The sequence below is a fragment of the Balearica regulorum genome, chromosome 2 (assembly GCF_011004875.1).
Source record: "Balearica regulorum gibbericeps isolate bBalReg1 chromosome 2, bBalReg1.pri, whole genome shotgun sequence".
Classification (NCBI taxonomy): Eukaryota; Metazoa; Chordata; class Aves; order Gruiformes; family Gruidae; genus Balearica; species Balearica regulorum.
In genome coordinates this window covers 9,568,567-9,595,238 of record NC_046185.1, presented here as the reverse complement: position 1 = coordinate 9,595,238, position 26,672 = coordinate 9,568,567, and the positions used below count along the sequence as shown (strand labels likewise).

The 26,672-nt window shown below is 40.8% G+C and overlaps 1 protein-coding gene across 1 annotated transcript; it reads right to left on the bottom strand.

Moving 5' to 3' along the window:
* Window positions 1-489: 489 nt before the first annotated feature.
* OC90 (otoconin 90) lies at window positions 490-24,843 on the bottom strand. The gene is made up of 17 exons (XM_075747209.1): window positions 24,815-24,843; window positions 24,199-24,227; window positions 22,934-23,029; window positions 18,935-19,000; window positions 18,639-18,698; window positions 18,197-18,371; window positions 13,594-13,706; window positions 12,071-12,199; window positions 10,522-10,563; window positions 9,514-9,570; window positions 7,251-7,302; window positions 6,879-6,934; window positions 4,343-4,492; window positions 3,884-3,982; window positions 2,204-2,378; window positions 1,289-1,395; window positions 490-800 (listed from the first exon to the last, which is right to left on the bottom strand). The coding sequence occupies exons 1-17, from the start codon at window positions 24,841-24,843 to the stop codon at window positions 490-492; spliced, it is 1,746 nt and encodes a 581-aa protein (XP_075603324.1).
* Between the last annotated feature and the right edge of the window lie 1,829 nt (window positions 24,844-26,672).

The window sequence follows — 26,672 nt, the reverse complement described above, 5'->3', positions numbered from 1 at the left end:
TCTGCAGGCTAAAAACTGCAATTAGATAAGGGAAGAAGGAACTTGTTTTCATGAGCTTTTCTTTTGGGCGTTTCATGCTAAGATCAGTAAAGGAAGAATGTCTGCAAAAGGAGTTGGAGTAGTTGCAGATTGGTTTAATTAAAAACCTGAAATACTTAGCCACCATCAGCAAGATCCAGTCTGAACTAACTACGCAGTTAACAAAAATCAGTCTTTGATCAGAAAAGATTTTACATAGAAATCAAATGAAATAATACAGAATATTGTCAAATAATTATTTAAGGTAATATCTGACCTAGATGGTCCATAATGCTGACTTCACTATGGTAAGGAGTTCTACAGCCTAACATTTAATACCTAGTCTAAGATTACGTCATTTGTGTGCTGGGAAGTGTAAGGCAACATGTAGAGTGACAAGAAAGAGCAGAGTACGCGATGGCTGACTGCGAAAGTCTCTGCGCCGTTGCTCAAGCGTGTGGTGGTGGTTGGTTATCTGCCTTCATGTTGCACAGGTCTGGAGTTTCCAATGGGATGGTGTGTCTCTCTCTTTGCTCTTCTTAATACCCTCCACAGTGGACCTTCCTCCTCACTGCTCTCCTCGGAGCTGGAAATCGCGGCGCCTATTTCTGTGCCGATTGAAGGCCTTCCATAAGGGTCTCTCTGACATGAGACTTTCTCCTCTTGGCACTCTTGCCTGTGTGGAAACTTCAGGCTTTCATTGAAGAAGGCAGAAGCCATGCACTCGGCTGCTGTCTTACCGCAAGCACATAGTAGTTTCTCACACATGCTCCAACCAATACCTTAGAAAGAAGTTTCAGAATTAATGTTTGAAAGCTGTTGCAATTAGTCAATGGGTAATTTGCCATGGGTAGAGGAGCTTTTGAAAATAAAATTTTCAAATCTGCCTTGAATTTTAGTCTCCAAATTCACCTTTAATCATCTAAATATAAGCCTGACACCAAGGTGCTGGGCCAGTGAAGGTCTGAGTGGCTTTACTTGAATTTGTGAGAGTAAGGACACCAACGACTGACTTCTGTCTCCAGTCATAAAATATCTGAATGTGATTTTCTCAGCCTGACCTGGTCACATCATACACAGTGGTATAATAACCTTTATCTCAACTAGGAAAAAAGCTTGGGTTTACAGTTAAGAATTGCTAACATTTTGTAAGCCAAATTTCTCTCTCTCCATGCCTAGCCCTAGCAGCTCACAGGCATGGTGGCATTCGATCTGTAATGCTGATACGCTGTCATCAGGATGTAAGAAATGTCCTCTAACCCGAACTTACATTTTGGCTTATGATCAAAACACACAACTTCAGATCTTGAAGTTCTTTCTGCATGACATCCAAGTTTCTTAACTTGTTCCATACAACAGTGATGAGAGAAGCAGCACCTAAAATAAACAGTAGATGTAACTGGAAAATACTTACTCTTCGTGCATCACAGAGTACTCACAATTATTTTATCTATTTGTTTTCAATGCCCACTACAACTGAGCAGCCAGAGCTTTGACTAGCCTTCACGTAGTCTACCTGATCATCCGTAGGCAGTCTTATCTGTGTGCAAGTGTAGAAAAATTGTGTGTGCTGCATACTAAGTGCTGTACTTAGACCTGATGTGGCCCCAACTATTATGAACTTCCACACAGGGAGAGATTTTTAATTGTAAATGCAACACTCTTAAACGAGATTTCTTTACTTCGGTTGAATTCTCCGCATTACTCTAGAATTACTCCTCTTTGTCAGTTGTATCGTGACAGCACACGGTTGGCTGCGGCAGGTCTCTTGAGCTGTGCTTTCATCTGAAGGACAGTGCAGCACAGATGTATGTTAACTCTTTGGTTCATAAATCACTTTCCAAACCATCTCTTAGCCAAGTTTCATGTCAACCCTTATCCTCATCTGTTTTGATATGCTCTTCCTTCTGCTCTACTTACCTCCCATCATTTCCTTTTCTTATTTTAATTGAGTTAATAAGAAGTCCTCTCAAAAACATTGATGCATAATAAAATGTGTCTTAGTGACATTAAAGTATTTAATGTTTTATGTAGTTAACTGGATTTTTTTTTTTTTTCCCAAAATGTGGCCTGACTACTGATACGTAGCTATACAAGGCCCAACGAGAGGTATGCTGATCTTTGTTGGTCCATGGGCACCCCAATAATACCCACAGTTAATGGCAGATTATAGAAGAACGCACACCTGTCCAGTGCATCAGTAGGATAACCTCTTCCTTCTTGGCCACAGTAACAACCGTAAGACTCAAATTCCTCTGGGCATCGCTCAGTTAAACAGAACAGCATTTCTCCTAGGTGGGGCAGCTCCCTCTTCACTCTTCCATTTCCTCTCTCTTGCAGAAAGGTTAATCTCTCACATACTATAAAGCAAAAAAGGTTATTTGACACATCATGTTTTCACTGGTTGGGGGCTCTCTTGTGAGGTTAGAAGTATTTTCAGAGCTATCAGAAACTTTTAAAGACAACATTTTACTATTTCTAAATTATTGTTCCAGTCCATGAACTATGGCTCTCAGAATACTACTGAGCAAGACAACAGAAGCAGGGGGGAAATATTTAAAGGGGAGAGACATCCCTATGAAGACAGGAATTACAAGTCAAATTGGATTGCAATGAGAGTACTTTGCAATCCTTTGTAATCCTTCATAGTTAAATTTCTCTTCTAGAGTATTCAAACCTAGCTGAGTATTCAGTAGCTTCTGTCTTGGCTAATTCAGAGTCCTAACCTCTTGTGCTTGCACAGTGATAGCTGGGCAACGACTATGTTGTACTGGAGGAAACAATAACTTCTCTGTTTCATTTGAAATACCTTCCACCTAGCATTAGAGGTGTACTAGGACTGAGAAGTGCATGATTCCTTCATGGTATGCTTACAAAAATTGTCTCAGTAAAGCCTGGCTGCCGTCACAGAGCAATCGGTAATAGTGTTGCTTTCCCAAAGGAAAAAGTCTGGATTTTCACTTCAAAGAGAATTGTTTCCTGATCTTACAAACCAGGGGAAACCACCTTGGATTATGACATTCACGCTTTCTAACTGCAATTCAATATTAGAGCTAGGATGCCCCTATCCCAAATGCAGGAGCAATCTGTCATAATGGTTACTGCGCTGCCGAGGTCTTGGCATCTCCGTGTCCCAACTCTAATGCCTCTGTGGCTTCACCCACCCAGGAGGAACTGATATTGTGGGTTTGAGAGAATAATGTGTTCCATGTCAGGAAAAACAATGTCAAGGGGGCATCTTTTGGGACTTTGCCAGGAAAAGGACTTGACGGGGCTGGTGGTTGGATTGGGGGAGAGAGAGGATGGACATCTTCTCTCCATCTCCTAACAAGATGGATGGGACAGTCCATGAGTGTGGATTTGTAGCAGGGACAGGTCTGAAATGCCTTGGGATCTCTGTGAACTCTGGGCAGGAGTTGGAACAGAATCAGAAATGGTGAGAAAAAGAGTGACTCTGGCAAGACTTTGGCAAGAGGTCAGAGTGAGGAGCAGGGGAAGTTCCTTTATTGCTTCTGCTGCTTGTGAAATAAGGTAACTCAAAGATGTGGTTAAATCACTACCTAAAAACAAAAGCAAGGGGAAACATTCACTGAGCTCATTTTAGATTTTGTACTGTATGGAAAATGTACTTGTAGCCTAATCATAAATAGCATTTGTGTTAATGACAGCACATTGGTGGAAGAGGTTGAACTGTTGGAAGCTTTTGCAGATGACTGCATCTCCTGTTGTTCTTATAAATACCAATACATATGTGCTTGTCTGGTTTAGAATAACTATAATCTTTATATGTAAAATACACCTACCTTCTAAGATAGAGGTAGCTGAATATTTCAGTAGATATAACTGGGAAAAAAACTTCATTTACCTTTTCCTGCAGGTTCATGGTGTCCCGTGTCAGACAGCACCAGTTCCAGAGCCATTCCAGAGGAAGCTGTGCTCTGGCCACCCCTTGCAGGGCTTGTCTCTGGAGATGACATATGCATAGATTAGACGTGCAAAGGTAAACTCTTTCAGTAATGTGTCCAAAAGTGCATATTCTGAACCATAATCAATTAGCTGTCTTCTAACATTTGTTTAATTCATAGTTGGAAGACTGTTTATTAATGGTTAGTTAAGCTTTCCTGGTCAGTGTTTGACGTTGAACTGCCCTTTCCAGTGCAGTCAGTGTGGTGTCTCCTGTATTCTATGATGTAATCTATCCAGATTTAGGAAGAAAATAGTTTTATTCTATGTGTCTGTGAAAAATATCGAATCCTCAGATAGCTGGGAACAGGAATAGGGGAGTGCTGTAAATTAGAATAAGTGTAATTCAGTTTTTACTTGCCTTTTTCTTTTGTCCTTGCATATGTGCCTGCAGGAATCTTCTCGGTGGGGACAACTTGGACTTGCATTGAGTTAGTATCTCCTGGCAATGAGGGTGGGGAGGTGGTTATCTCTTCCACTGGGACCACAGCTTCCATAAATCCATCCTCTTCTGAATAAGCAGAAAGAGGAAAGCAGAAGACATGGAGCAATAAACAGCAAGATTTTCATTTTAGATAGCAGGTCAGAGTAATATCCTCAGGCAGAACTCGTGTGAACTGATGGTTGTAGAGAAAACAAATTCAGAATGAAGATTGGAAAAGCAAAGAGTACCCACACTGGTCATTTCTTCACATTTCTTGCCTTTCAGAAAACAAAATGCTGGTTAAACAGGACCAGTATAACTACTGATTTTTTTTATTTATTTATTTTTAATTTTATATGTTGCATACTGTGGTAAAGAGCTGTGACAGTTGGTGAAACTCATATGGATTACTGATTAGTCAACCATACTGAGAGATAAAGTGCAGGTAAGATGTCATTTTCTGAGTAAATTGCTAAAAAACCCAACTGTCCGTTCACATGAGGGTACCAAAACTGATAGCAACATTAGGCAAGGTAGAAAATTATTTGACTGATGCAGAGCTGGGCAAATGAAGGATTGCTTCATTGTAACCACAAGCAAATAATAAGGACAAAAAAGTTGTGGATGAATAGAAACATAATTTTAAAGAGATTCTTCATCCTAAAAATCCCATTTAAGTTTATTTTTAGATTATCTGAAGCTTTATTCTTGAGCAGGAACATTTTGTTTAATTTGGGGATTACTTAACATTTCTTTTTTAACTTTCACTTTTTATATAAGCTGACTTGTAAACGAAAATGGAAAACAAAAGGTTTCATTTTTTCTAAATGTCAATAAGAAGAACATGGCATTTCACAAACAAAATACTTTGAAAATACTAGTGAACATGTGTTTCCATATTTTTAAACCCTTTCCTTTTAAATTCCTTGGCTGACCTTATTAATTGGATTAAACTCAAATTCATTAATTTGTTCCTCTGAAGTTCTGTTTTTATGCATTGAAAATAACTTGTCATAGGATAAAAGAGTAGATGATAAAAAAAAATGAAAGTACCACTAAGAACACAAGGAAGACCATGAAAGGTTGCAAAAAAGGAGCAATTGCAACACTCTAGTTTTAATAGGTAGCAAGGTGCACATTTTATTCCACTTTGTTTGACAGTGAAGTGTTGAAATGAAAGGGATTCCTGCTAGGCATAGAAAATAAAATTGGAGTTTGGGAAATTCTGTGCTTAGCTAAGAGCAGATATTACAAATAATCTTCCAGGAGCCATGCAGACCTCCAGCACAACTGGTACAAGCGAGTTGCTGGAGGAGAACATTTAGTGACTCTGACCAGGGCTTAGTAGAGCAATGCCATATTTCTGTGCTGGGATGGGAGACATGGTCCAGACAGTGTAATGAGAGGCAAAAAATAACTACTTTCTACTCTCCAAACTCAGTGTCCCTGACATTTTTCTGGTGCACTTCAGACTGCCTGAATGATCCTTTCTACAAAAAAGGGGCCACTGAAAACCGCCAAGCCTACCAAGGTGCTCCACTTCTAGCTGTAGCTACCGGTGTGGCTGTGCTCAAAGCAATAACAACTGCAAAAGCTGAAGTAGGTTTTAGACTGGGAAAGAATTCCGTGAAATTCTGTTTAATAAAGGAGACAAAATCAAAATGAATGCTTCTGGCAGCAGATACTATGAATGTAATTTAAACAATCAACCATTATATCAGAAAACCTTATATGAAGGGGTTTTCACAAATACTAGCATGACGAGTGCAAATGAGTGGCTGGAGGCAATGGACAGCAAATACTTCTCAGTCTGGTTTTATTGTTTGCGTATCTGCTATCTGACTCTGATCTAAATTTGATTCTCTGGCAGCCCTGTTGTCAGCATGCATGGATTTTTAACTGTGATGCTTTTAGAGGAAGTATTGCTGTGGCAGCCAAAGGTGCCGTGGTTTAATCCCAGCCAGGAATTAAGCACCACGCAGCCCATTCCCCGGTGGGATGGGGAGGACAATCAGGAAAAAAAAGTGAAACTCATGGGTTGAGATAAAGACAGTTTGATAGGACAGAAAAGGAAGAAGAAGATGATGATAATAATAATGATAATAGAATATATAAAACAAGTGATGCAGCTAGTTCCTGAGCCATGGTGCCCTCCCAGCCAGCTCCCCCAGTTTACATACTGAGCATGATGTCATACGGTATGGAATATCCCTTTGGCCAGTTTGGATCAGCTGTCCTGGCTGTGCTCTCTCCCAGATTTTGTGCACCTCCTCACTGGCAGAGCATGGGAAGCTGAAAAGTCCTTGACTTAACATAAACATTACTTAGGGAGGACCAAAACACCAGTGTGTTATCACCATTATTCTCATCCAAAATCCAAACCACACCACTATACCAGCTACTAGTAAGAAAATTTAACTCTATCCCAGCTGAAACCAGGACAAAAGGAAAAGAAAAGCTGGGAGTCACTCACCTTTCCTCAAGGGGATGGAGGGAGCAGGAGCTGTACCTCTGTGGTCCCTTGTGGTAACCGTACAAAAAGCAGAGGCAGGGTGGTAGTGCCCTACCTGCTCTATTTCTGCAATGCATTTCTGGAGTGCTTTTACTGAAATCATCGTAAGGCTTAACCAGACATGACTATTAGCCTTGTGTTATAAAGAGGGTACTTAGGAGAAATGAAGTAGTTTGCTCAGGGATGTGCGAGTCAGCAGAAGATCTAAAGGTATAATCCAGAAATCCCGAGCTGCAGATTTTTGCGTGTAACACCATAGAGCTTCATAAACCACAATCTGTTTTCACTTGGAATCAGGACTGATTCATCAACAAAAGTATACTCAGACTCTTACCCCCAGCTTTGGAAGTCCCCAGGACCATCTTACTGGGCTCAAAAGAAATCACTGTTGAAGACAGAAAATATAAACTCAGAAAACAAGTTGCCAGCACAGACTCTTACGAGATGTCAAGCTGCCGAGAAGAGCTTTTACAGTGAAGCAGGAAGACTCAGGCATTTCACGTGTAGAGATTTGCCCATTTTTCTCTGGGGGTCATTGATTGTTCTAGACAAAGTGACACAGATAAAATATCTCATGGTTGCATTCAAACAATGTGCTTTACACTAACAAAGCAGCAACATCAGTATGACTGAAGCGGCAAATTCTCTATTAAATTCATTTGACAGACAAATACACTACAGAGAATCATGTTTAAAATCTTAGTATGGTGCACAGCAGGATGCCACATTCCTTGTGAACACCTTGTTTACCGCATGGAAAGTCAAGTGTGGATAGGGAGCTACAGGCCCAAATACTTCCCTAACCTCTAATTTATTTATTTACATGATAAATGCTTTTCATTTATCACCAGCTACATTTTGATAAATTTATAAACATATAAATTATATTTAAAAAAAAAAATCTGCATTTTTTTGTCTGTTGTTAGGATGTTGTGATGTGAGGAAGAATGTCTTTGCTTTGAACAAGTTTCTGAGCAGTATTTCACTTCTGCTGAATGCGGTTCCCACAGTTGCCAATGGTGAAGCTCCTATGGGCTTAAATGAGGAGACAGGTAGTTAAATGGTAAGAGGTTCTCCAAATATTTCCTTCAAAGTCTGACTAGACATGTTATCTGTGATATGTCTTCAGCTTTCTAAAATTCCTAATACAGATTTTTATCCCTTGGCAATATTTTGAGCCTTATGTCTCTTTAGAGAGCACAAGTAATCATTTTTTGGGGAAGTAAAAGATTGCTGCAGATGTGCAAATACAAGTGCACGCACTCCTTCAGGAGTTCTCAGTTTTCTATTACCAAGCCTCCCAGAAGCAGCTAGAAAAACATGAACCAAGACTGGAGCTGTTATTAGGTGAGAACAAGAAATATTTGGTAAAAAAACCTACCCTGATAATACAGGAGCAGCCAGCACTTACACTCGACATAAAGCTTTTTCAGATAGGTGCCCCTATGCATGTGGCACTTTTTTAAAAATAAAAAGTTCAAGTCTGAAGCGTTGTTTCTTAGAAAAAGAAAAAAAAATCCATATGGTTTTGCATTATTCCAGATTCACACTTAGGGAAATGACTTGCTTTTTCTCAACACAGAAGAGCACGCTCCACATTGAAACCAGGTTCTTAAGTTCTCAAGAAACGCGACTTTCCACCTCCCCCCACTCCCACAAAGTAACAACTCCCGCGTTTCTCTGAGGTGAGCGGTGGCTTGGTCGCACCCATCCGGTGTGCATTGCTTGTGTGCTTGTCTGTGTACGTGGCCGTAGGGCTTTGCTTGTGGTGGGGCCAAACTACAAGAGTTTGTCAGCTAAATCAGGCAGTGGATGGTCTAAGACCGGTCTACTTCTGTATTTCACCACTGTATGACTTGGCCCTCAGGGCCTTCTTCTCGCCATGGCCTCTTGTGTTGCGGTGCACACCGTGCAGGTAGGAAGCGAACAGTTTTCTCATACCGCAGCAATGAGATTTTGCAAGCGTCCATTCCTGAATAAGCTAACTATTGATTGTAGCAAAAAAAAAAAAAAAAAAAAGATTGTCAGAAGAACCATTTGGTGTCATGGTTTAGGAACTCACCCAAGAGGCACCAGAGTGAGAGGGATTTCAACGTGGATCTCTACGTTGCAAATAAATAAACCACCAAACTGCTGACTCATTTGTAACAAACCATGCTCAACCTTTCCTCATGCTACTGCTTGATCCTGTATAATTAAATGTCTCTTTAAAGACAACAAATATGCAATTGGCTGTGGGTGCAGTGGTTGGCACCCACACAGCATGTCTCTGCCAAACAGCTCACCTGCTGCAAACTGTGTTCCCGGGGGGGAAAAAAAAAAAAAAAGTCTGTCTGGATGGAAACAGGTTTTGTTGTAGAGTGCTCATTCTCAGCCCTTGGGAAACTCACTGTAAACATTGCTTAAGCACGGCATCTGCACAAATTGAAATATTGCACCTTCTCATTCAGTCTTGAATTTGATCACCAATATTATATCTACTTTTCTGTCAGCCCTTTTAGAAGGGGAGAAAGCAAGCAAACTGCTTAATCTTGTATTTTATTCTTTCAGTTTTTGGGAGCTGAAACCAGTGCTTCTTGCACTGAAAGTTGCAAACCTTCTTCCATGGATGCAGTGGCAGCCTGTGTTTTGTCAGTCCCATGATGAAGGAACTCTGCAAAAATAAAAGCATTCTTACTCCACAGAGTCGTGCCTTTGGATGCTTACTAGACAGGATCTTGGCATAACACAGAATCACAGAATCACAGAATCTCAGATTGGTAGGGGTTGGAAGGGACCTCTGGAGATCATCTAGTCCAACCCTCCTGCCAGAGCAGAATCACCTAGAGCAGGTTGCACAGGATCAGAGTCATCAGAATAGAACTTATTTCTAAATATTCCTACTGTTTTCCTTTTTGTACAATTATTGTATGATATAAATATAACAAATAAAAACCTAATTATTGATAATTACAGTAACAGTATTAAAATCCTGTCTTAATATTTATTCACTGCTGATACTAAATTCTACTCAGCAACATACAATATGATAAAAGAAAAAAAATCCCTCAGTCTCTATCATAACGAGTTTCAGCCTAAACAAGAGAAATTGGCTAGCAATCAGCATTCTTTAAACTCCCATTTCGGCAGGTACTTAAATACGTGGCCTATAATGAAGGTATGAAGGTAAGAATTAAACTTTTAAACAGAAAACTTAAATGTTTAAATCCAGGCACTTGGCTAGGAACCTTGTTGAAGCAGGGTTTTAAATGTGCATGCAAACAGAAAAATAGAAAAGGCTCCATCTGAAAATACTTTTAAGTTGCTTTTAGTGTGTTTCTTCGTGTATTATTTCTAAATGAGATTCAGGATTCTCTTAGGAATTCCTTCTCAGAAAAAGGAGTCATTTGGCTGAACTTTTCCTGTGCACTTGTGTAAAAGCTTGGCACAAAAATGGTGCTTTAGTTTATTAGGCTTTTTTCTCTTCCTTTCATATTTTGACAACTTGCTAAAACTTGTCTTTGCTTCTCAGAAAGGAATTCTGAGATATACTCGTGTTATTTTTCTGAGTATAAATTTATCGTGATTTAATATACTCCAAAGAATTACAGAGATAAGGACATACCCTCCGTGTGAAGTGGTGTCATCTCTCTCTTGCTGGTTGTTTCTGAAAAGGAGAAAGCTCTCTCACAGACCAAAGTGTGAGAAGGGGGTTTGTCACTGTTTAATCAGCAGTTCATTGAATTTATTCCTATTAAAGCAAAGGTTTAGGCAAATATATCCCTGTTTCATTCACATTTTTCTCTTTAATAAAGAATCTACCAAAGTCCTTCTCCTAGAAATTTTTCAGATAGGATGATTTTTTTATTATTTTTTTTCCAAAGCATGAACTGGACAGAACAGCTAGACAAAAAGATAACAACATGAGTCAACACTAAATAAAAATGTTTCATTCAAAGGATTTTTTTTTCCATTAAGAAATATAATCAGGAGCCTAAAATTAGCGGAGCTATTCAGTGAGCTAGAGTGAAATTTATCTTTATCAGCAGTGGTAAAACCAGCATGATTTTCCTGTTAGCACCTAACAATTTTCCCTTGATTTGTGATGTGTTGGAACTGCCATACTTTATATGAGAGCCATCTGATCCCAGTGAAGGATTACTGGCTTACACAAAACAATTTTCTGGCTCAGATGCAAACTTTCTTGCAGCATTTTCTTCTCCCTTGACCTATTCACCGGGAGATGCACACATCCAGAGCATGATATAGATGCGTATCCCTATCCTTAGCACTGGAGGGAGTGAATGCAAGCCAAAGGATTAGAAAAAACTAGCAGTGCTTTTTCACATCTGTCTAAGCTTGGGAGTTCAAAGGTCCTCCCCCTGCCATGCTCTGATTGCAATCCATATGAATTAAGTTTTTAATCCAGCCCTGTTCCCACAGCACAGGTATTCAGTCTTACAAGGCTGTAATTTCAGCTACAGAGCACAGATCAGTGTATGACAAAGGAGATAAATATCCCCTTCATCTTTAGAGAGGATTTTTTCTTCCAAGATGGAAATCAAGTAACAGAGCAGAGTGGGTTTATTTTTGCCTTTCCAGCTAGTTTTTGCATGATCTAAGGGGGCATTTGAGCTAGCAATAGTTTCAGTTTGGCATTCCTGCTGGTGACCTCAGTGGGGCATTAATCACTCCCGCTGTCACCCATTCATTCAGGTTGGCAAGAGCCTCACAGGGATGGCAGGAGCCTCCTGAAAAAAAAATTTCTTCATATCTAACCGGATTTTCCCTGTTGCAGTTGTGTCTCTTGCCTCTCGTCCTGTCCCTGTGCACCTCCAGTAGAGTCTCGTTCCATCTTCTCTACGCACCCCATCAGATATGGAGGACAGCAAAAAGATCTCCCCTGAGCCTCCTCTTTCATCATGTGCTCCAGCCCCCTCACCAACTCGGTAACCTCTCCTGGACTTGCTCCAGGATGACAATTAGTCTACCTTTTTCTTCTCTCTTGGTATTCACTTGAGTAGCAGTAAATGAAAAGGACGCATGAAATGGAGAATAGGACAGACTGCCAGGTTCAGTGCAGGAAAGCACCCCGCTTCATTCTCGTTGGGTCAAATTTGATGCCAGTGGAAAAACTGGCAGGAAGAGGCAGTTGATCAGATCCTTATTATTACCTGTAACCAGAGATGGACAGGAGGAGACATCCAGCCCATTCAAGGAAGAGTTAATATGTGCGTTCACAAAGCATTCAATGGCATCTTTGTCGCAGTTGCAGAGTAACTGTTCACAGGGATCCACAGACTCTGGAAACGAAATAAAAATCCAAACAAGCCACTATTGAAATATCTTTTCCCCCTCCTGCCTTTTCCTCCCTGTAAGGTTTGTGTTACATTCATTAGTGCAAACCTATTTATACTGTGCTTCTTCATGTCAAACACAGTCAAGTTTCACAGTCCAACACAGTTTGTTTTCAAAACGCCATCCAATGTAGCCGGGCACGACTGGCAGTAGGCCACTTGCCTGTGCCAATCTGTTCTGCAGAGGAGTGAGGAGTACAAAGCAGTGCTTTGCTGCCTCTAGTTTTTCCATGGAAATCTTAACCCAGCTGATACTGAGTTTGACATTTCACAGACTTCATTAAAATATTCCTCCTCACCTCAAGAAGTCATAGTCCACAAGCCAAGCCTTTCATGTAAGATGTGTTTTGCTCCTTACAAAGGATATGAAAGAGTTTCCCAGGAAATACTATTTTCTTACTTCAAAACCTTCTACCTTTCAGGATTTAAAAAATAAAACATTGACCTTTTAGAGCTGTCACACTTAGGTTTCATATTTTTGATGGGGACTAATTTTTTTCTTCCTCATTTTTTTTAGTTTGAACAAAATGTTTTCTGATTATTAAGTGTGGAAAGAGCTAAAAAAGCACTAGTCACGTTTAAATGCACTTGGACCTTTATAGATTGGCCTAAATAGCAAAAATGGTTTTAATTTGAAACAAGAAAAGGAAATTAGATCAGATAGATTGTTGCTTAAGCAAGCTGTGAGGGTATTGGTTTGGGGATCCTGCTCCTCTTTACTGGTATCCTCAAATCACGTTCTACCATATAGTCTTTTCTGAGAGTCAATACTTGCTGAAAAATTATATTAAAATTGATTAGGCGTTAAAGGGCCCCACTTCACACTTGCCAGGACCATATTAGTATTGCAGAGTAGCTCCTATTATAACGGCATGGTCTCTGCCCTCGTTGGTGATACTATTGTATCTGAGGAGTGTATATGATCCTGCAATGCAGAATTTGATCCCTCAAAGTATATAAAAAGCAGGCCTTGAAGCTTCAGAAGGGAACTATTTTTCAGGTCTCTCCCCAGTATCCACTGCATTTCTGATGTGTGGAGATAAGCAATGCTTAGTGGTCCTGCAAAGTCAGCGAAACCTCAGCAAGAGGCTGCCCAGTAGAGGAGCCCTGGCAAGTTTCTAGTTGTCGGACTTCAATTTCCCTGCCCAGTTGGGCTTTGATGCCTTTGTGTATTCCTATTTCCATTCACTCCTGAGCATAACACTTAAGCCCTTAAAAATCCACGTCTGGAGGTTGTTTCTGCTTAATTTGTGTATGCTTTTTGGTAGGTAGACGTGAATGAACTTCTCGGTCATGGTGAGGTTCCAGTATTACGCTCTTGAGATATAGGTTAATCTTACCACAGGTCAGGTTTTCAGTAGAGCAGCTGATGTCTGTAGAAATCTTTGATGGATCCCATGTGCACTCCATCTCCATTGCTTCCTCGTAACATTTGCGGTGCTGGAAACAGCATCTTAAAAAATGAAATAACACAAAATTCACACAGTTCAAGATCAGACTGCAATGCTTTCATGTCACTGTTAGACAAGAATGTAAAAGATGCCAAAAGAGAAAAAGAGGTCCTCAGTGTGGTCCCGAGACAGAAGAAAGGCTGAGTACTGCTTTTCCCTGAGTCAGTCTAGTGCATAAGTACAGCTGGATGCAAAACTCAGTGGTAGGAGCAGGTCTGCATGCTGTGGGAGACCACACTTACATTCCTCTCCTTCTGCTGCACCTGAGTTCTTACAGCTCAGCTCTGGAGGTCTTGGCTCCAGCCCTGCCACAGCCTTTCTCACAGCAGATTTGGGGAACTACAGAGAACCTGGCACTCATGGAGTGGTAATGTCTCTGCAACTCCTTGTGAATCCCTGTGTCTCACGGAGACTATATAAATACATGCAGTGTTATCCTCTGTTTCTTGTACTTTCTCTTCTATGCAACAATATCAGCATTAAAACGCACCATTTAGCCATGGGAAGGGGCCACAAAATATTTTTCTCACACCGGAATAAAGCAATTTTCTCCTACTACCACAAAATTAAAGCAGGTAGAATCCTTGCATTTTCCTACACCCCTGCTGTCCTGCAAACCTCAAGTGCCTGCATGACCACTTAGCTGTGAATAGCAATGCAAAGACAACTAAACCAACAAGCTCTTCATCAATCCTCTCTTCTCTTTAGTTGTTTTTGAACAGGCAAGCCATCTACTCCTATATTATAGCAACATCTGTGTGCATTGACATCAGCTATAAATGAAACACCAGTAAAACACTCAGTCATCATTTACCTCGTATAAGTTTGTTAGATAAATTAAGCAGTGGCTTGCTGTTAGATTTAGACTGAAATATCCTCATTTCAGAGAAATGGACCCAGAACATAGGTCTGTTATTGAATTGCCCTTGGTCTTGACCATGCCGAATGCAAAGACAACATTAACACTCAAACCCAGCATCTGCTGCCAGGAAGGGTTAACTCACAATCACAATGTAAGGAGTTAATTTTAATTAAGCTCATGTGGGACTTTTGTTAAAGACGCAGTGAATGTGTTATCACCCATCACCCGCAGCCCTGCATATGGCCTGAACTCACCGGTGGACAGAAGCACTCCTGCACTGAGCTGAGCAGGCAGCAAACACCTGCCCCTGGCAGGCTCCCTTCTAGGCTATGCATTCGCTTTCTCACTTCCTATATTTAGGAAGCATTTAATATTTAATCACTTACTAGATTAATAAATAATTATTGCAATATTTAATATGTCCTCACAACCAGGGAAGCAGTCCAAGTCCTAACCGCGATCAGACTTCTGGCTTGGTGAAAGACATCAATGATGAGGTTTGCTCAGGTCACCAGCAGCGGATCGGAGCTCACGAATAGCGTTATCCCAGCTGATGAAGTTTCAAAGCCCAATTTCTTGCACTCCAGTGTCTCTGCTGCCTGTTAGTGGTTTTGCTCCCTGCTGTAACTTGGTGTAGGAGACTGCAGGAACGTATTGAACAAAGGTGAGGGCAAACAGCATTCAGCAGAGAGGTCCTGATGGTTCCTCCACACCACAGACACTACTCTGCCCCAGGCTGAAGTTTGTAAACTCCATCAGGAACAGGGTTTTAAACATACCGCCTGTCCTGGTTTCAGCTGAGAGGATTGATTTTTCTTCATAGTGGCTGGTGTGGGGATGCGTTTTGGATTTGTGCTGGAGACAGCATTGATAGTGTGGAGATGTTTTTGTTCTGTGGACTTGTTGTTGAGCAGTGTTTGCACGGGGCCAGGGCCTTTTCTGCTTCTTGCACTGCCCTGCCGGCGGGATGGCTGGGGGTGGACGGGAAGTTGGGAGGAGACACGGACAGGGCAGGTGACCCAAGCTGACCAAGGGGATATTCCATACCATATGACGTCATGCTCAGTTTATAAGGAGCTTGGAGGAAGAGGAGGGGGGGGGCGGCGTTCGGAGCGATGGCGTTTGTCTTCCCAAGTAACCGTTACGCGTGATAGAGCCCTGCTTTCCTGGAGATGGCTGAACACCTGCCTGCCCATGGGAAGTGGTGAATGAATTCCTTGCTTTGCTTTGCTTGTGCACGCGGCTTTTGCTTTACCTATTAAACTGTCTTTATCTCAACCCACGAGTTTTCTCACTTTAACTCTTCCAATTCTCTTCCCCATCCCGATGGGGGGGAGTGAACGAGCGGCTGCGTGGTGCTCAGCTGCCGGCTGGGGTAAAACCACAACACCGCTGATGAAAGGTCTCAGGACTCACTCCTGTCTCCGCCTGAGGTCTAGTTATGTGTTGGCACCTGAAAGCTCCTCTAACTGCATAATTAGACTAATACAAACTCTCTGCAGTTCTTGGTTGCTTAGAGCATCACAATTACATCAACATTTAATGCAACAGTTAATCAGAAAATTTACTTGCCTTCCCTCTGTGAGCAGGGGATTGTAAGACATGGATTGCCCTCTGGGCATGCTTCACTTTCCCCACGGACTGTGGAGGTAGACTACGGTCCTAATTTAGATATGACAATTAGCTACTCTGGGAAATGGGAAAAGGTTGGGCTTAAGGACAAAAACATTTTCAAATGCCTTAAAAACCTACAGTGAGATGTTCAGCCCTTTTTTTTTTTTTTTTTATGGAACAGAAATGGCAGCGACAAAATCTTGCAAAAGTAGTTTCTAAGAAATAAACTTAGTGAAAAAAATTGCAACACTGTGGGAACCGTGTCTGAGAAAGACACATAGCAGCCACCTGTTTGGAGGCTCTCTGGAACCAAGGGCGTATCTGTGTCAGTGGCAAAACAATAATCAGTCTCCATTTACTGCAAACTGCGGTGGGGTTGCCCTGCTGCTAAGGGAACCTCACCAGGGGACTGCTAACCGATTTGTAAACACAAAGTCACTCTGTGGATGTTTCTCAGGATAAAACTGCTGATAGATCATTCCACTGTTTCTGTATTTATGCTGCTCTGCATTAAAATGAAGCTGAGTGAAGCGAAAGCCCAGGTGCTCAGCTCTTCGGGTATCAGTCCATTGAACTGACTCGAGCTCTCATTTCAGCATGTCATCACGATTGTTCAGAAAAACTTTCATGAGAAGTTCCATGGCGTTTTTCCAGTAGCGGGGTTAGATCTTCATTTTCCCAGCCATGCCATGCTGGAAAGTGGATGGATTAGTTTCCATCTAGCTATAGGCATTAGACCTTTCTGAGCTGTGGCTGTCTTCACTCAGGGAATTAACATATTACATTACATTGTTGGAAAAAACTTTTTTGTTTCTATTTAGACATGGATGGATCGTGATTCTTTCTTAATTCCTTTTTACACCTCATGCTGGCATAAGTGAACAACCATTTGGTTGTCCTGGCCTGAGTTTATGTTTTTTCTCAGTAGCCCAGCCAGGGTCTGGGGCAGTACCCCTCCACAGCAGAGCGGACTGTGGATGGTTTTGTTCCTGGTGCATGGTACGGGAAGAGCCATTGAGCTACATTGTTCTTTGCTGTGCCTGGATGCTCCAGGGTCTGACAACCTCTGCATGTAGACAGGTATTCAGGGCAAGATCTACTTAACCTCCAAGCCACTTGAAGTTATACTTAGCAGTAACCTGATTCTGTTGATGCTTACAACCCCCTCAGATGCCAGCATTTTCATTATGGTCCACTATGAGCTTACATCGTTCGTGTATTACACAGCTCCCAATACCAACAGTTCCTAAGGCTGTAAACCCCCTAACTGCTCAGATTAATGCTCTCCCACTCACCTCATTAACAGCATCTCCAGTTTCTGGCACCAATTTACGTGTGAGACGGAATTCCCCAGTACAAAGAAATGAATGAGGTTTTGTTCACAAAGATCTGTTCAGAATTTAGAGACCTCTGGGTAAGATGTGTCAAGGAGATGGGTATGGTGTTTATTTATTCTATTGCATTAGTGGCCACTCTTTGCAACCAGTTTAAACCAGCTGTGCCACCAGAGTTGCACTGGGGGAATTATATGCAGGTGTGGGGGACTCTGCTTTTTTTCTGTAGGATGAGAGTATTTCTGCACATTGAAGTGCGGGGAAATACAGAGCGACTCCGAGCTATGAGAAAAGAGAAGCAAGTGGATCATCACATGCCGTAGATAATGACCACCTCGACTTCATCTGTTTCCAAGCCATGCTGTAAGGCAACTGATACAGGGCATTGGCCTAGCAAAAAGATAGTCCTCACCAGCAGGTAGGAATTACATGGGACAGGGCTGATAAACCAGAGTTGAAGTTACGTTTTGTAAGTCATATCAGATATTTAGGATGCAAGTGAGCAGTAACTAGATTAACAGAGCCGAATGGTGTGGGATTTACTTACCCTCTGAATAAATCTTCTATTTTTTCACAACTGTCCTTAAATCATTTAGGCAAGTGTTAGGCTTAAGGTCATCAGAGCATGAGGGCACTGACAGCCAGTCAGGGCAGAAGAGGACATCTCATGGATAAGACTTACTCATCAGCCTCATCCACTGGGAGCCCTTCCATCTCATACCGGCAAGAGCAACCATAGTCTTCAAAATCCCTGGGACAAAAACCAGTAACACACTTCATTTTGTTCACAAAGTTGAGCAGGGCAGGGAAGTTAGTGAAGATGGACTGTAACCAGGTGAAGTGAGAACCCAGGCAGTCTGGAAAGAGAAAAGCCGTAATATGCATGGTAAATGGAGGTGAGCCAGGTGTGGGTCACACATGGGGGATGTTCACGTGAACGCAGAGCCTAAACAAGGCAGTAACACAGGGACACTGAGGAATGCTTGACATTTGGCAGTATTTAGTATTACAGTCTTTGGGGAAATCTACAGCCTCAAAAATCCCTGTTTCTTTTCAGTATATATAAAAACAAACTCCACAGGATTTCTATTCAGTGCTCAAGTACAACTGGAACACATACTTACCAAAAAATAATGCAACACTCTCCACATTTTGAAAGACTCCATTGAAGAATGTGGCATTGTCTAAATGGAAAAAAAAAAAAAAAAGAAAAAAAAAAAAGACACATTTCTTTTAAAAAAATGAGGTGACAAGAACTGTCCCCAGACAGCCCCCGGTCTTGCTTTGGTTGTTAAACCATACTGAGATAAGAGTTACTAGCTATTTGCTAGCTGCACACTTCCCTGCAATGCTTCTGGAGTACGAGTGATTCCCCATTGCCACACAATATTGTAAAAAGTAAAGTTTAAACCTTTCTTACTCAAGATTCTTTCAGGAGTGTTAAGAAGCTCTGGCAGAAATGCTGGCGGCTCCAATTCTTGGCCACCTACCTCAGCAAACAAATTTGAGAAGAAAAAGATTTTAAAATAAAAAAAAAAAGAACCACAGCAACATATACTTCATAATGACACATGCACTACAAGCATTTTGAATACCTTCCTACACTAGCAAGGTGATTTATCAAAGCCATGAAACATTAGCTTAGCTTCAACAGAACCCAGGAAAGCCCAGGAACATGCTGGGAAGTCACATTGGCTTCAAATAATAAAAAACCCCCCAACCAACAGTCCTGTGTTAAACTGAGGTATTGCTGGTGAGGATGTGCGAACCCTTGTAATCCTGTGTTCTTCTGAACAGCAGCACTTACTGGCATAAATTAATAGAATTGCATAAAACTGCTTTAGTTGCCCAAGTACTTGCGTTGTCCCAAATGTTTCTACTCTGCAGTCCTGTGCTCTTCACATATTTGAAGTGAAGAAGTTTGCACAAAAATCTCTGCGCCTGCTGTTCCAGCAAGGTGCCAACCTCTTCCGTTCCTTGGCCTTTTGCTCTGTGGTTATCTACAGATCTCCCTCCAGCAGCGACGGCAGCTTTGGCCCCAGGACTCAAGCTCAGGAGAAGCCCTCAGAGCTTGCTGAATGGAGTTCAGACTGAGTTCTCTGAGTCCTCATTGCCTATTGCCTTATTGCTTCTGTTCCTATCACTATGTCTTTCTTAAGTTACTAATCTTTTTTTTTTTTTTTTTTCCTTTTGAAGATACTGTGGTACATTTTTCACTTTTATTGTTTTCTGTTTGCCATGTCATGAATTAGGGTGAAATCTAATACTTGTTCTCTCCTTTCATATTTGGTTTTTTTGTTCTCTTTTTTTTTCTTTTTTGTTATCTTCTGTATAATTTTAGGAGACAATATGTTATTTTAGATTTATTTAAACTTGTCTTTTAAAAAAAAAAGATAGAAAGTAGAGGGTATTTATTGGCTTATGGATCTAAAAACTGAAGAAAAAAAAGTAGTGTTAAATTCACATCACAGTTTATGTGTCAGAATAACTGGCATTAGGAAAGCTGTCCATTTTGTCTATGAAAGATTCTGGGAAAGAGCTGACAGTTATGTTGCTAATCTGTTAAATTTTCCTGCAACAAATATAGGTGTAAGAGAACAAAGTGGAGTAGTGGGGTTTTAGATATAGAATCATAGAATCATAGAAGGCTTAACACTATGTTTAGCAAAGGTTTAGGAGAAAATAGGACCTTTTTTTAATTATTTATTGTATATAAGGGCCATCTCAGGATGTCTGCAATTTTTGTGGAGTGAAAAAGATGATCCTGGTAACAGTCAATACGCCCCCAGCAATTAATTTCTCGAGTTTAGTGGCAGAGTATGGATATGGGATTGAGGCAAGTAAGACAAGGTACTTCCTCTTATGTTACCGTTTCCCTGAACGTCTCAGTCACAATGAAAAGCTTTTAAATGAAAAGCAATCCATCGGAAGCGTCCTTCATTGCAGCAGGTCCGAGGGGAACAGACTGCTTTTCGCAAACCAGAAAAGGTCTCCCAACAGCACCTGGCCTTTTCGCAGAACTGGAACAAGTCTGTTGAAAGCTTGACAGCCACACGGAATTCAGAGTGAAAGTAATAGTGTGCTTTGCAAAACAAATAGCATCAAATGCTATATATTTGCACACACATTAGGCCATGTTTGCTAAAGAAAACCTGTCCCTTATTTTCAGGGGTAAAGCCTGTATTTCCTCTGCAATGACATCCTTCCCCTAAGCCATGTTCTATCAACTGCATCTAGAGACAGGTTTTGAAACGTTGTATAACACCATGACTCAAAGTCAAGTGTCTGTTGACGAATGGCCATTGGCCACTTAGTCCTTTCAGCAAAATTTTGGAAAACATGAAAATCCCATTGAATTGAAATGAGACAGAAAACAGAATTGATAAAGCCACGTTGCAGAACTGCTGGAAGTTGTGACTGCTCCAGCATCTTTCACTTGCACTTAGTTCTTCTCAGTGAACTTGATTTGCATATGCTTAATCAACACATAAATGTCTGAAACTCCCTGGAGAAAAACCTCTACCTCAGGGTCTGCAGCTTGGTAAACCTCTGGCTCTTCTAATCCTTTCATTACTAAGAATGATATTTGTAATTGTCACTGAGTTGAGATCAATGAACCAATGTTTGCTAACAAGATTGCTTAATTTTGTTTAAATTGTGGGGGGAGGGACAAAGAGAAAATACTTTCTGGATGAATTATTCTCTTTTCTTCTTTTACTGTCATGTCTTCTGGGGCTAATGTTCCTATGTCAATCCCTGTATAGCCAGTGAAAGACTGCACTGCTAAAATCAATCCTTTACACCTCAGAAGACCCCAGGGAGGTCAACTTCTCTTGCTCTAAAACCTGCTAAATGACTTGGCACATGTCCTGAGGAGAATTCTATGATATATCAGCTCTTGGGCTTTCCAGCTGTATGCCTTATCCACAGAATTTCTTTCAACATTCAGATACATGTAAAAATGTTTCTGGACTATGTCTGTGATGTTGTTCCTCTGACAACCGTTTCCTGAAGTGTTATATGAAAAAAGCCCATTAAAAAAAATAAAAAAAAATAAATCAGTGCATGTCTTGGTTTTTTTGCAGTCATAGCTAATTAAAATGTCATAATAGAGGGCATGGACATAGTCAGAATCCTGGGGGAGCAGAAACCTTGATTGTGCTGGGAAAAGTCAGGGTGCATCAAATCCAACCTATTTGATTTATTCAAGATAAATCCCGTTAGCTCCTCTCAGAGATGCTAGTTCATGCACAGATATTTGCTTCAGTCTCAAAGAGATCAGCAGAATAGATCCCACATAAATACAAATCAATAATCATCTCCAAACCTAAAAAAGGTAGCATTTTCAATCTTTGTACTCAGATTGTGCTTAGCTGCGGGGAAAGAATCTAAAAGCTGTGGCACAGCCTTTTGAGGTTATAGGGGAGACCTCTTTCAAACCTTATGTCAGAAAAAATTCTGAGTGTCCAGATATTTCTGAGTGCATTAGATATCATCAATATATATAGTCCCCTTGACATCTGGGGAGTAAATACCCTTTTATTTTTTATGAGCAAATTGTGTAGGTATTTTGGCATTCTCTATCACTGCAGTGGGAAATAGCAATGTTCTTCCTGATTTCTATTCATATACAAGGAGTCCTAAACTTCAGCTTCTTTAATATATTTTTCCCATGCATTTTGTCTTAGTCCTGTTTCTTTACTGACTTCTAATGCATACAACCCCTTAGAAAAGAGGCAACTGGTGAAATTAAAGTAGGTCAGTGAAGATATTTTCTATGTCAAGGTGCTGAGATTTCTTTTTGCTTTAGAAATAACCCCATGGAGCAACCAGAAATGGTGTTAGACCTTCTAGCAGTCTTAACACCTCTACTGCACGCAGCTACTCTTAATGACTTTCCTTCACAGTGCAGGGACTCCAGAAATTTGAAATGTTTGCCCATCCCTGTCATGGGGAAGCTCATTGATCCATGACAATAAAATCTAAAGATTTATATGAAGAAAAATGCCATATTCAAAGTAAAATTTGAAGGAGGAGCTTTAGCTGAAGATGAGTTATATTTCAGGATGCACCGAACGGTTTGGAGAATTTAGACAACACATATGTATTTCATGAGTGGAATTTCTTTATATGTAATTTGTGACTTTTTTGGAGTTTCAAGGACTTAAATAATGATGAAATGCTAGCAGAAAGGAAGTTGCAAATTTTTGGTTATATTTTTAAACCCATTAAATGTTTCTTGCTTCACTACAAGTCCTGAGAAAAACATGTTTTATATCTACTCCATAGTCTGAGTGTTGAACAACTAGGTTGGAGGGGACAGAAGGCATGTTTCTAAAGGACTGTTTCCAAATACACATACTTAAAATAATATTTAGGAATAAATGTCAAATAATAATAAAAATACATGGCCACTTACCACTATACAAGACCATTGACATAGACATCAGCAGAATTATAATCATTTTTTGTTTGATCCAAAGACAAGAAAAAGTCACACAGCAGACTGATGTGCCTGTTGAGTAAATAAAATATTAGGCAAAATGTTATCATCTCTTGAATCTGAGAGTGGGAAGACATCATCTCTAGGAAATAATTTTTTGTAGCCCGGCCATATTTCTGCTAGATGCAATGCAGTTTTTACCTTTCTCATAGTAAGCACACATATTACAGCAAATATAAGCATTAGATATGCTCCAGATTTTAACAATACCATCTTTAAACCTGAGTAACAATATTTATTTTGGTATTGCTATAGGTGAGTCAGTAGGCTCTGTCAAAGTTCCCTCAACAGGGAAAGTCCATTTAGCAAAAAAAAAAAAAAAAAAGGTGTACTTTTTAATTTTCTTTTGGTTCTGCAAACAGTTTTCACAGCTTCATCTAACAGGATGTGTAAACAATTCTTCACCATATGTCTAAATGCAGATCCTGTGAAACGCTGTGTAAATGAAGAGACAGTCTGGGATTACTTGTATTGAACCCAGTTATTCTGCAATCCATTATAATAGTTTGCTTCACTCTCTCCCACTTCATAGTCAAACATTAACTCTAATCTGTGTTGGGACTGATCTAATGTATCATATACTTTCCTAACCATAAACACTATGTTATTTGAAGATCTTAAAGTTCTAGGTGTGCTTGCCTTTACATAAACATGTATAAAGAATTCTTCAAGAGCTAAAAGCCTTGCACTAGTGTTCATTAAACGACAGACAGTAGATAGGTTTTGAACTACAGTCACAGTTTACCCTATATTTAGAATTATTTTCTAAGTCAGCCAGGCACGGAGTTTTTTACAGCCAAATAAATGAACATTTATTTATGAATTTTCAAATATGTATCTACTGTTGGTTACTTGTTTCCCTAGGTATAAGGTCAAACACTGCATTCATTTCTATTAAAAACTCTTGTAATATGCCATCAGGAAGTGAGGTTATAAATCTAACAGCTCTAAATATCTGTAATCATCTACTATCCCGGATCTCTTACCTGCACTTTAGTCTACAACTCCACAGTCCCAAATAGCTTATTCTACATTGTTTTCTTCCTGATGCCTGTATTATAGAGTACATCTAGAAAGGCTTACCTTGAGGGATATGATTTGAAAGCAGTTGGATGGAGGACAAATGGAATTCAACAAAGTCAGTACTAAGTTATTTATACCCACTTGGATATATACCCCACCCATGTGATCACTTCCTCTATCAAACACACTTCAACATTTATTAATTAATCCTTCCACGGGATTCCTTAGGGTCATTATGTCCACAGTGTATCTTAGTAATATAGCTCCAGCCATGTAAAGGATCTATACTGAGAAGTCTGTTCTGCAGGTGCATTCACTGTATAGTAGCTTTCCCTAATACTCTTGGCTGTAATTAAATAACAATCATCCCATTGTTATTAATCACTCACAAAATCTCTGGGCTATGTGAATATGGCTTTAATAGCTTGGCAAGAGGTAGTGTTCAGTGATGAAAGCTGAGTGAAAATTTATACAGCTTTAAACACTGGCATTCCTCAGGGCTGAGAAGTCTGCTCTCGTCTATCCACAGTGGCTCTGATCCAAAGCTGAGTGAAATCCAGGGGAAGGTTGAGTCAACGAGCTTTGGGAAGGCTTCTCCTCATTGGGAAGGTGTGCTTTCTGCCAAGGTCAGACACAGCAACCCTTCAAAGATGCCATCAAAAAAGGCAAACTGTCCACTGAGATTTAGCAAGGAGAAGTGAGAGGTCTGACAAATTGAGAATTGTAAAAATACATGAACAAAAGGCTTGGCTGCTCCGAGGCCCTGTGAAGTACATCATTGTCTTCAGAAAGACCTTTGACATTGTCTGACATAAGATCCTCATAGAAAAGCTGCTGATGTATGGGCTGGATGAGTCCAGTGAGGTGGGTTGAAAACTGGCTTAACGACAGGGCCCAGAGGGTCTGCAATGTAAAGTCTAGTTGGTGGCCAGTGATTAGCAGTGTATGCCAGTGGCAATACTGACTTTAATCTTGGTAATGTCTTCATTAATGATCTGGATGCTGGGGCAGAGTGTACAACCAGCAAGTTTGCAGATGACTCTGAAGTGGGAGGTGTGGCTGATACACCAGAGGGTCGTGCTACCATCCAGAGAGACCTTAACAGGCTGGAGAAATGAAACTTCTACTCAGCACTGGTGAGGCCACACCTGGAGTACTGTGTCCAGTTCTGGGCTCTTCAGTATGAGACAGACATGGACAAACTTGAGACAGTCCAAAGAAGAGCCACAAAGATGATTAAGGGCCTAGAACATCTCTCGTTTCAGGAGAGGCTGAGAGAGCTGGGACTCTTCAACCTAGAGAAGGCTCAAGGGGATCTCATCAACATCTATACATATCTGAAGGGAGGATGCAAAGACAATAGAGCAAGGCTCTTTTCAGTGGTGCCCAGTAACATGACAAGCAGCATTGGGCACAAACTGAAACACAGGAGGTTCCCTCTGACCATCAGGAAGCACCTTTTTTTGCTGTGAGGGTGACCGAGCACTGGCACAGGTTGCCCAGAGAGGTTGTTGAGCGTCCCTCCCACTCTTTTCCTGTGGAGACATTGCAAAAGGCATCTGGACATGGTCCTGGGCAACTGGCTTTAGGTGGTCCTGCCTGGGCAGGGGAGTTAGACCTCCTGAGGTCCCTTCCCTGCTCTGGACCCCCAACATAAGAAGGACATGGAGCCGTTGGAGCAAGTCCAGAGGAGGCCACAAAGATGATCAGAGGGCTGGAGCACCTCTCCTATGAAGACAAGCTGAGAGAGTTGGGGTTGTTCAGCCTGGAGAAGAGAAGGCTCCGGGGAGACCTTATAGCAGCCTTCCAGTACCTGACGGGGCCTACAAGGAAGATGGTGAGGGACTCTTTACAAGGGCATGGAGTGACAGGACAAGGGGTAATGGGTTTAAACTAAAAGAGGGTAGATTTAGATTAAGTATTAGGAAGAAATTCTTCACTGTGAGGGTGGTGAGGCACTGGAACAGGTTGCCCAGAGAGGTTGTGGATGCCCCATCCCTGGAAGTGTTCAAGGCCAGGCTGGATGGGGCTTTGGGCAACCTGGGATAGTGGAGGGTGTCCCTGCCCATGGCAGGGGGGTTGGAACTATATGATCTTTAAGGTCCCTTCAAACCCAAACCATTGTATGATTCTACGATTCTGCAACTCAGAGCAGTTTAAATTGACTAAAATAATAATAAACAATCTTTTAAAAGGGAAGCCTTTTCCAAAAATATTTTTCTTTTAATATTGTCTTTTTATTCAAGCTTACAAAATCCTAGAAAGTCAAACTGACTTTAATCATTGTCTTCTCCCCTTATTTTCTTGTTTTCATGTTCTTCTTCCTGATTCCTCATAAAACTTAATGATAAAAATGTAAGAAACAATATAGATTTATTTGCTTTAAATCATGTCTTCAGGCTTTAAGATGTTTTTGTGAGATTTAAAAGCAACAATTGCACAAAGATGTAATTCACCCAGCTCTTCACAGCAGAGCTGATCCTGCCTTGAGTGAGGAGAGGTGCTGCAGAGTGAGATCCCTCCACAGCATTGCAGTACCTTGGCCATGGTAATATTCCCAATTTATACATTCATTGCATTAACATTCCTATTTCTTCCACTGGCCTAACTTTCAATATCAACTGTAATTGGT

Excerpts from the sequence above, each read along its gene's own strand:
- OC90 (XM_075747209.1), bottom strand. The coding sequence starts at position 24,843 with ATGTCAAAGGTCTTTCTGAAGACAATGAT. Across the intron at positions 18,699-18,934 it reads CACTCCTGAAAGAATCTTGA|ACAATGCCACATTCTTCAAT; the intron begins GTAAGAAAGGTT and ends TTTTCCATTTAG. Across the intron at positions 13,707-18,196 it reads CCAGTGGATGAGGCTGATGA|ATGCTGTTTCCAGCACCGCA; the intron begins GTAAGTCTTATC and ends TCATTTTTTAAG.